Source organism: Pteropus alecto, unplaced genomic scaffold (genome assembly GCF_000325575.1).
Source record: "Pteropus alecto unplaced genomic scaffold, ASM32557v1 scaffold206, whole genome shotgun sequence".
NCBI classification, from domain to species: Eukaryota; Metazoa; Chordata; class Mammalia; order Chiroptera; family Pteropodidae; genus Pteropus; species Pteropus alecto.
Genome location: NW_006438906.1, coordinates 4,873,822 through 4,884,961, shown reverse-complemented (window position 1 = coordinate 4,884,961; position 11,140 = coordinate 4,873,822). Strand labels below are relative to the sequence as shown.

Sequence of the window (11,140 nt, the reverse complement as noted above, 5' to 3'; positions counted from 1 at the left end):
ATTTTTCCCCCAAAAAAAAAAAAAAGGAAAAAAAAAAAGAGAGAAACCCACACATCTTACTGCACTCCACCTTAAAATGCATCATATTGGGTTTGTTTATAACAGCACAGAATTCCAAAAGTCAAAATGAAATAAAGCAGGTATTTTAAAGATTTAAGAGCCGTTATCAAAAATAAATTACATTTTTTTCAAGATACAGAAATGCTGCTATGATGGCTGGGAGCCCAGTAACCTTTCAATAGCTGCATTGATATCACCTCCTGTTGCTATTAGTGCTTGCAAGATTGCTTCACGGTTCAAAAACCCCATAGCACTGAGTTGTTCCAGTTGTTGCTGGAATCTGATTTCTGGATTCTGTAGCTGTTAAAGAAAAAAAAATTAACCAAACTCTGAGCTACGAATGCACTAGACTGTAGCTTGAAACATTTTCAACATATTTAAAAGTCCATTACCACTTTATTTTGTTGTTTTAAGTCATCTAATTTATACCTAAACAATCGTGTCAGAGATCATATGCTTAAAAAAATAGCTTTAATAAAACTCAACCATTATTTTACATAAATTTAAGAATCTAATGAACATGGAGAACTATATATACAAATATTTTAGAATTAGATAATTTATTTTGTACCTATTGACCAACTGGTAATTATAAAAGCCAGTGTCCTTGTGTATAAAATTTAATAAGGCTTAGAATGTGGACTCAATTTCTGCATTGGCCAAAGTCTTCAGAAAAAGAGTTCCAGCTTCAGGCCCATAAACTATTTCTGACAATTCAGCTGCATCAAATCTTTTTCTCAGAAATGAGGTAAGAAAAAATACATATGTGATCAATCAATCCTGGCCAATCTGATAATGGGGAAGCCTGTTGATAGTTCAACTTATATAACTAACAACTCTGTCCAATATCTAAAATCTCTTTTTCTGTCCATGAATATTTACTGAGCCAAAAGATATGCTAGGTATCAGGGATACAAATACTTGTATAAGATAAAACCCCACCCTGTTTATTATATACACTGTAAAATTAGAAAAGCATGTTCTACTTTGCCATTCAGAGGTTTGGAGGCAACCTTCTATAACAGGTTTGAAGTGACAATCATCTTTGTATAATGGCAGACTCTTAGTAAAGCCAGTAAATGTTTCCAGATGTAAGAACATTATAAGCCCACATTTTTTAGCCGTACTTGTGAGGTGTATATATGTAACACAATTTAACCAACAGAGGTAGTAGTGGGTCGGTGGGGTGGGATGAGGTAGTTAGGATTTTTTTAAGCCAAAATACAAAGAATAGATACAACACAGTTGTTCAGAAGGTTATTTAGGATAGCCACACTTCTTATTCCTCCCTGACAAACTTCTATGAAATTAACACATTTCAAATAATTTTCATAAGGACTCCAAAAAGAATCCATTTTTAACAGCAACTTCTAAAATATAAGGCAGTCTACAGCCATGCCACCCTGAACAAGCCCGATCCTGTCTGATCTCGGAAGTTAAGCAGGGTTGGGCCTGGTTAGCACTTGGATGGGAGACCAGCTAGGAAGACCAGGTGCTGTAGGCATAAAAAACAAAAAATAAAAAGGGAGCGAAGGGATTGTAAACTGACAAAGTCCTTGCAATCTGTGAGGTCAACCAAGGTTGCTTCGACTAAAAAATAATAATTAATAAAAAAAATATAAGGCAAAGTTTGAGCATTTGTTTCCTACAACCAAAATGTTTCCTTTAGTGTCAAATATGTAGCAAAATTAACAATTCTTATAATGCCTGTTCTAGAATCAATATCTTTAAGACTGTGCTTTCCATCAGTCTAAACCCTAAAGAACTGTCACTTTTTCCTTTTTTTATTTTTGGAAATTTCTAACATTAAAGAATAAAAAATGTGAACAGAAAAGTATCACTACCTGAGGATTCACTCCAGCAAGAGCCTGTAGCATTTGTTGGATAAACTGCTGGTGTCCAGGTTCAGTGGTTCCTGCTGTGGGACTTGGGTTTTCACTAGGGGCAGAGCTAGAGCCATTGGTTCCTGAAGAGCCTCCAGTACTTCCTAACGCTCCCAGGCCAGGAGTAAACCTAAGGAAAGCACAAATTGGTAATAAACCTAACTTCTTAAACCAGTTACATTTTAACATATTAGCTAAGTTATACTTTTTAAAAATGAGAGTGTTTTTAACTTTGAAAGCCCTGTCTTAAAAACAATTATCAGCAAAGAAAAAAAGGCAAAATGATACTAAGTCTGAAATTCTCCAAGAGAGTAACCCTCATGTACTTTCATAGTCTTCCCCAAATAAGCCTACCCTGGGATGAGGCCGGGGGCTTCCGTTGCTAATGTCTGTAAACCCTGCTGTATCTGCAACAAGGCCTGCATTGCTCTAGGGTTTGACATTGCTGATAAGGTATCAGGGTTCTGCATCTAAGGAAGAAAGAAAACTGGTGGTTAATTACAATCAGTGAAGGTAAAATTTAAATGTTTTCTTTGCGATGTTTTTAGAGAAAATCTAAAACCTTACTGCTAGACACTGGCAATCCTTAATTTTTTTTTTCCAAAATAAAAACAAACACCTCCTCTTTGAGAGCAAACCTAGTGTGCAAATTGTTATCTGACCTCTCAAATCCATCATGAAAACCATTTTTCATAATGAAAAACAATCAGGAGCTCCTCTGGAAGCCACAACTATTCTTTCTCCAATAGAAGATGAAAGTATTATTTCTAAGAGACAACGCCAAATGCACAATTTACATAAAATGGTAATAAGGTGAAAGCCACATATTCCTCCTGACCAAGTGTTATCTGTTGCTGGTGTAACTATTTTACCAACTATACTTTAAAACAATAGTTCCAAATTTGAAGTTAATACATGTGTTCTGAGTTCAGCTTCACTACTTTCAAATATATACCACGTGACTGACCAAAAGATAGGCTTACATTACAATAGATCAAGGACACTAATGAACCTTGAATAATGGTTTACAGGCCTGACCATCATTTACAAAATATTTAAAAGCCCTAGAAATACCAGTTTCAAAACACCAAGACTGACTTCTCTTTTATATTTTTATATAATAAAATACCATAGCAACCTCAAGTACTGTTTAATAATAAAACCTTCCCTATATGACAACACTGACAATTTTAATCTTGCTAATTCCAAGTTTGAGGAAATGAGATCTATCCCTTGAAAAACAGGCATTCTATTAAATTTGTAGGAATTAAAACATTACAAAGACACCAAAAACCTGTAAAATCAGCTAGGGTAGCTCTCTCCTATTACTCGAGATTAGTTAAACCATAATGTGTAACATGACACAATGAAGCACTTCAAAGTTAGTAAAGTGAAAGGAAATGGTGTATGGTATTAACAAAGCATTCAAAATCCTAAATCCTCAAAAGCAAAAACAAAATGGTCCTTTCCTCAGAATTTACGTTTAAGAAATACAAGCAAAAGAGCAGCAGTGAAATGGGGATCAGTTAAGATCAAGCTGAATTCTCTGCAAATTGACAGCATTATCAGACGCTATTTTATGTTTTGCTATCCGTCAGAGAAGAGAAAGGAAAATGTTTATCATCAAACTTTTTCACGCAAATCATTACCGAAGATAGCTAGCATCTTTTCTTACTCACTTGTTGGAGGAAAGTTGGGAGCTGTTGTCTCATTTGTTCTTGAAGCTGAGGATTTCCAGCAAATAGGGGATTATTCAGCATCATCTATGGGGCAAGTGTTCAAACAATTTTAACTGGAAATATCTGAAAGAAGTAATGTACCTTGTTTAATAGTCTATCTTCCCCCCCAAGTGCCTAACCTGGCACTTAAAAGAGAGGAAGGTAGAACATGAATAAAAAAGGGAAAATACTGTGTCCACAAGAAGGATCTCCAGGAAAAAACAAAAACAAGGCATCTTCTCTCTCAATGAGAATGGTGATTATGGTAATGACATGCAATATCCTAAAAAATAAAAGCAATCATTTTCTTAGGCTTTTCCTTGAACAAAGGTGAATATCTGCCCTTGAAAAGAAAAATGGAAGTAACTGGCATTCATGAGGATACATCCTCTGCTACACTGACAGAATAAACATAAGCATCAATACATAAAACTACACACAGCTTGCTTAGACAACTCGACAAACAAGTGGCAAGCAGAGAAAATCCAGATCTGGAACCACTATATCTACCTGCCTACTACAAAACAGCTAATATTAGGTCCAGAAAAATAACACCACAGAACAGTAACCACCTAGCCAGAGAAATGGAGCTGCTAAGTGAAAATCAGCCCAGGACTAGCACCAACAGATTTCTGGGGGAAATAGTACCTTAAGACCTGAAACATGTAAATCCATTTGAGAACACCAAGATTAGCCTCTGGATTTCACCTCACTATCACCAGAAATGAGAAAAGTGACATGCCCTCTAACCTTCAAATAGATGTTAAAATTAAAAAGTCAGGGTCAATATTAACATCATGCTAGATAACTGAAAATGAAATTACAATACACAATCAGCAGAACCAGAAACTAGTAAATTCTCACGGCTTTGAAAGAGACAAATTTTTATCAGTCTCCACCACCCCCTACCCAATGAAGAGTCAACTAACAATGATTTACTGATAGCCTATTTACTGGCCCAAAGTTGGGGAGGGAGGAAGAATGATCTTTGCCCTCAAGTAGTTAACCATATTTGAGAGTAATTATATATAACTGCTGGAGGCAGAGAGAATTCCTCTCTCCTTCCTTTAGTTTATTACTGTTACAAAGTGGACTATTTAATTTTTTTTAAGTGTCTACAGCAGGAAGAAGTCAGACAATGTTTTATGGATACACAGTATTTATTTCAAAGTTATCAATAAGTTCACAGTAAATGAAGTAATACATACTTGAAATCAACAAACCTGCTTCTTTAATAGTTCCAAATACTTTTTATTATGAGCATATTAATGAAGTTATCACATTTATCTTCCAGAATTCATGTTATTTGAAAAAGCGTGTCACCTTAATCTTATTCATTCTTTCTCAATCATACATTTGATTAGGACATCTCTCCTAACTTACCTGTTTATATAACAAGTTTTTAAATTTGGACTTTTTTAAATATCTAAAAATCAAAATCAGAACAGAGAACTACAAACTTTATAACCAGAGTACATTGTAAACATATCTAAACTGTCTATAATAAAAGACATTCATATCTAGCCTTCATTGTCAACATTTTGCTTTAGAGTAAAAATATAATAAAAGAAAATGCTCAAGTCACTTTATAGATGGAGAACTGTTAGTAAAAATGGCTGGGCATGTGCTTGTTAAAATCAAAATTTTAAAACATGATGCACATTCGATGCTAATTATTACTTAGTCAAATACACATTTAAAAACATACAAATAGGATCATTTTATATACATATGTTCCACATCTATTTTAAAGTGCTATAATCACAGTAAAGTGTGGCATTTGATACTAAGAACTCAGTCTAATAATTTTCATATGAATAAAATAATTTTTCATAAAATGTACCTACAATATATAAAAGAATATTTAAAAATTCACCTAAAAACTTGTTCTCTATTTCCAAGTTCACAAATTTTTAAGAGGGCAGAAGTTATTGCTAAGGATTATAGCTCAAAGATAAAATAAAAACCATTTATTTGACATAATGAAGTGATTATCTTTAAAAGCTTTTAAAGTTTTGGTAATAGAAATAAACTATAAAGAAATCTATTTCAAATTCCTAACACTCTACAGAAGCCATTTTTAATAAACAGCAAATATAAACTACAAGTGATCAAGGCTTATTTTACATTTTCCAAAGTTTTTCAAGTACAATTGTTCTTACACCTAGGGGTACATCAGAATCACCTACGGAACTTGGGGTGTGGGGGAATCCAATGCAGTTATAGTGAAATCTCTCAGGATCGAGCCAAGAATTTTTTTTTTTCATTTTAAAGCACCCAAAAATGATGCTAAATGTTCAGCTAGAGTTGAGATCCACTAATTTTATTAGTTATGGTCTCTTTAGTAACAAGTTAGAAAATGAATAAAGGACCAGTATACTAATGGGGTGGGGGGTGGTGGTATATTTATAACATTAAGAATAAGAACAACGTTCCCACAAATTTCCCTCTGCCTTTAAATAAACAATTTCAGACTATTTTAAAACTGCCATTTTGAACATGACTATTACTCAGAATCTGTGTGACCTAATAAATAAAAGTATTTCAAATCTATTAACATTGTTCTTAATCACTTTCAAAGTTTATAATTCACTGAAGAATATAGCCTCAAAAGGGAAAGCAATCCAAAACTTTTGTATTCATCTTTTAAACCAACATATGTAGATACAAAGTAAACCTGCATTTCTTTCTAGCCACTGAGTAGTAGAGATAAAGCTGCAAAGAAATGAACTGTCCAAAAATTGGAGATGCACTTTACCTACTTTTCTAGTGTGTTAAGGTAGCACACAACATAAATATGCCACAATCACAATTATCTAATTAGGCTATTTCAATTTACACTGCACAGTCCTTCCCAATACAATTACAAACTCACCTGTGCAGCAAGGTCAGGGTTCTGGCTTAGTGACTGCATCATGCTTCTCATGTAGGGGGCAGACAACATGTTTTGCATAAGTTGTGGATTTTCAGTTATTTGTTGCAACAAGCTCTGCATTCCTGGTGTGTTGAACATACTAGCTGAAAGTTTGTTTAAAAAAAAACAAAACATTGTATCATAGAAAATATATGTAAACAAAAGTTAAAGTTTTAAAACACAATATATACTGTCTATAATTTTAGCAACTGCAGATGAGTACACATATTACTTATCAACTGAATAAAAAAATTTAAAACTAAAATGTCCAAAACTACATATCCAACATATGACATTAAAGGAATGCTTATGGATTTTAAACATTCTGGTTCCACTCACAGTAAAATCAAAACCAATAGAGAAAAGTTAAGTTTTATAGTCAATTTAAGACAAAAACAAGATCTGGTCAAAATTACTATTGAAAAATCCCAGAAAGTGAAAAAGTCTGAGCCAGCTTTTCCTCCAAGATCACTTAATAAGAATCATATTCAGCACTCAAAATGCTCACACTTAAGGACGCCTTCTTGCCAACGACAATAAATACAGACCTCCAACCCACTTTCACTGAGAAATGGCTCTCACTGAGCAAAATGGCAGAACACTTAACTTTTCAGAGACCGGACAGAGTAGTAACTAAGAGCAGTGTCTGGAGCCAGAGTACCTGGGTTCAAATCTAATCTATGTAACTTTAGACAAGTTATTTGGCTTCTTCATACTTCGGTTTCTCCATTGGTAAATTAGTAAACAGTACACACTTCATAGGGTAGTACAGACAAATTAGTTAATATGTAAAATGCTTATTACTACTACTCTTCAGTTTTTCCTGTTTGTTTTTTTGTTTTTTTTTTTTTTGTGAGAGTTACAGCTAATTTTATGTGAATTCAACTGTCCTTGAAAATGAATTACTCTGTTCTTCATATACCCAGATTTTCACTTGCCGAATAGATATACTCAAACTAAAACATATGCTTAAACTCATGTGTACTTAACTTATTAGCTTTTTCATTTCCCTTATGCTTATCCCATCCAATATTAGTTTTATTAGGCGTAAAACATTTGACTTTCCACTTATCTTTCTAGTTTATTATAATCGTTTTTTAATAATTTTTGTTTTTCCTATTTTTCTCATGTTGTTTCAATTAAGTTTTTATCCACAGCCTAGAGTCCAAGAATATTCTAAGACTGAAGCTGACAAATATAGCCTGCAGGGCAAATACAGCCCATGACCTATTTCTGTGTGGCCCACAGCTAAAAATGATTTTTATATTTTCAAATGGTTAAAAAATATTTTGTGAAATGCAAAAACTATATGAAATTCAAACTTCAGTATCTATAATAATGTTTTATAAAACACAGTCATGCTCATGCATTTATTGTCCATGGCTACTTCTGCACCACAAAAGCAGAGTTCAATGGTCTCCAAAGAGGCTTATATGAACCTATCGTATTGCTCCGTACTGATGCTCAGTGTACCACAAATCAGTGACTCAGTTATACCTGACACCACAATCACTGTAGCATGTTTTTTTTTTTATTTCTTTTTTATTATTGGTGCATACCAATCACACGTCCGAAAAAGAAAATGGAAGAATTAGACTACGAATGTCATACTTTTAAGGCATGATGGAGTACAAATTATCTTGTCAAATGAGATGGCAAAACATTGTAGCTATTGTGCAATGACACTAAATAAACAATATACTTCAACATTGCTAGATTAAGCACCCATTATAGTATTCCCAACTTGCAAGAAAGTCAGAAAAATATAAAATTTATTTATTTTTAATTTACTTTTTAATTGAAGACATGATTTTATTTTTTTAATTTAATTTTTCCCCTGTCTGCCTCCCATGCAATATCCCATCACAGCCAAATTTCTTCACAAAAATTAAATATGAAAAGACTGGAAGAAGCACAGTTAAGTTTCCAAATGGCTTGTTAGCCATGCAAGGAAAGCAGTATACTAATGATTAATTAGCAGGAGTTTATTAAATTTTGACTGTAGCAGCCAAATAAATGTGTCCAGAGAAAGTAAACTTGTTTAAAACTAGCCTTTTAGGGAGAACAGTTTCTCAAGAGTTAAGGACACCGGGCTTAACTGCAATATTCAATTAAAGACAATGCAAATTATTCTGAGTGGTATTCCTTGGTTCTCCATGAGCTGACAGATGTTACTGATACTGCTCAGTTCTTGTTTATTTGGGGAGTCAATGCCAAGTTTGAAAGGACCCAAAAATTAGCCACTATCAATAGTCTGCATGGAGTAACTACGAGTCAACTATTTCGAAGTTGAGAATATACTAGTAGTTCACCAAAATCTGAAGTAGAATCTGACAAAATGTGCTACTCTAATAATGATAAAAGTACATAAGGAGTAAAAGGATTAGCAGGACAAACGTACAAAGTTGTAAAACTATAATGTATTTACAGACTACAGTTATGCATTGTCTTAGTCACTGGCAGGTACTCAAAAATATTTTGAACTTATGTGACTCAACCAGTAGAAGTACCAATGTAAACATCATTCATTTACCTGTGAACTAAGCCATAGTAAATTCCACAAATTTTTGTCAGAAATATCCTGACTTACCCAACCACAGAGTAGCTTGATGGCTTAGCAGAGGTGTGAAGTTTTACTGCAATTTTTTTTAGTCCAGAGCTAAGACTGAAATTCTTCTGAACCACTCAACCACCAGTAAGAAAGAATAAATGACTTTGGGAATCACTTTTTGCTAGAGACTTGGTAATGTTTCTCAACTAATTCAACTCAAATTTACAAGGCAAAACAGCATTTACATGAGAAATTCATACTGTGGTAAAGTCATTTCGACAAGTGAAACTGCTCGAATCACAAGCAATGTCAAGATGCTTTATATACATTCTCGTACTGTCAAAAGTTAAAATGAGATCTCCATTCCCACAAATTTGCAGTGGATATATTTTTTAGTTCATTCCAGCAGCACTTTCTGGACCTTGTGCGAGTATAAAGAAAACATCCACATTTCAAAATTCACTTAACTCTAACTGAGGCACTACCATCTAACCTTCAATTGGAAGTGATTAATCTGCAATGACATGCTAAAAGCAAAGAAGAATCTAACAGAATACTATAAATGCTTTTCAACTGATAAGTATGCTATTAAAATTAAAATATACTTGGAATGAGAACATACAGTTGGCCCTCCGTATCCATGGGTTTTGCATCTGCAGATTCAATCAACCATGGGTTGAAAATATATTTGGGGCGGAGGGAAAATATATTTGGGGAGTGAGGAGGGAATCCCAGAAACTTTCTAAAAGCAAAACCTGAATTTGTCATGGGCCCAGCACTCTGCTGAATCAATGGGAATGAAGTGATATGTAGGCATGCCTTGCTGTAGTCTACATACAAATGTAGGTTATATGCAAATACTATGCCATTTTATATAAGGGACTTGAGCATCAACAGATTTTGGTATCCACAGAGGGTCCTGAAACCAATCTCCCATGATACCAAGGGGCTGTATTTAAATCAAAGAAGTAAAATTTCAATATGTATCAGTATTAACAGATGAACATCTGCAATCGATTTTGACAACAGGGAACTATGTGAATACCAATTAAACATGTCACCCCTAAAAAAAGAATTCCATTCCCATCATTCACAGATAAGTATGAAAAAAAATGTTTTTAATTCTATCAATAAAAAAACTTGTGGAAATTTGTTTTCTCTTGTAATGTAGTAGTCCTGATTTTGCCTCTTGGCCTGAAAGAGGTCTTTTACAGGAAAAATTTGCTGACCCCTGCTTTAAGATCTCTCTACCTTCTAAACTAAGTGCTTACAAAAGAGGGGTCAAGATATAATGTGTGTGTATCCAATTTCAAAGAGTTGAGTTAAAAATCATACTAGTGCACAAACATGCTAACAATTTCAGGCCAACATTAAGTTCGGTTTTGCTATTTCTTGTTTTCCTTTGATGGTAACTCAGAGTATCAAGCTGTTAAATAAAAATCTGAGTAAAATGTTGTAAAACAGATTTGTTAAACAAAAGTTGTTATTGTAGAAAATCATGGTATAGGAGAAAAAAACAATTCACCTATCTGATGAAATCACTGCTCTTATCAGCTCTAAGAACTTTAAAATGAATAAAGCGTCTCCCTCAAAAGATTGTCAATAACAATCAAATAAGCAGTAAGCAAAATAGATTTTTTTTCCCTTGATTTAAAAATGGTACTACTGAACACACAGTATAAATATATATGCCTTACTGTTAAAATGTACAACTGAAACTTAACAGATTTTGTTAACCAATGTCACTAAATAAATAATAAATGGTGCTACTTCAGATGTTAACTAAATTTACTGTGGCAATTATTTTATAATACATACAGATATTGAATCATTTATGTTGAACACCTGAAACTAATGTTATCTTAATTATACCTCAATTTTAAAGAATGGTTTACTTCGATTTTTATAAAACCTATATTATATCCAGATACTTCATGGTATCCGCTGTATTCCACAAAAGAATATACACCACTGTGACCACCAATTACTCTCTCTGATTTCTCTCAGTAATGAA

The 11,140-nt window shown here is 33.5% G+C and overlaps 1 protein-coding gene and 1 non-coding gene across 5 annotated transcripts in view; one reads left to right on the top strand and one right to left on the bottom strand.

The window, feature by feature from the left end:
* Positions 1-11,140, bottom strand: part of UBQLN1 (ubiquilin 1) — a 40,756-nt gene that overhangs the window by 5,818 nt on the left and 23,798 nt on the right. The window contains exons 7-11 of one of the 4 annotated variants that reach the window (XM_006916095.3): positions 6,537-6,679; positions 3,623-3,706; positions 2,298-2,413; positions 1,905-2,073; positions 13-360 (exon numbers count right to left, since the gene is read on the bottom strand). In XM_006916095.3, coding sequence (XP_006916157.1) covers positions 208-360; positions 1,905-2,073; positions 2,298-2,413; positions 3,623-3,706; positions 6,537-6,679 — 665 coding nt within the window. In that variant the 3' untranslated portion in view covers positions 13-207. Of the gene's footprint in view, positions 1-12; positions 361-1,904; positions 2,074-2,297; positions 2,414-3,622; positions 3,707-6,536; positions 6,680-11,140 lie in introns of those variants that run through there. The other 3 variants (XM_006916097.3, XM_006916096.3, XM_006916098.3) reach the window with 3 other exon arrangements.
* LOC112483179 lies at positions 1,446-1,564 on the top strand. The gene has a single exon (XR_003047529.1). It is a non-coding gene; the product is annotated as a 5S ribosomal RNA (ribosomal RNA).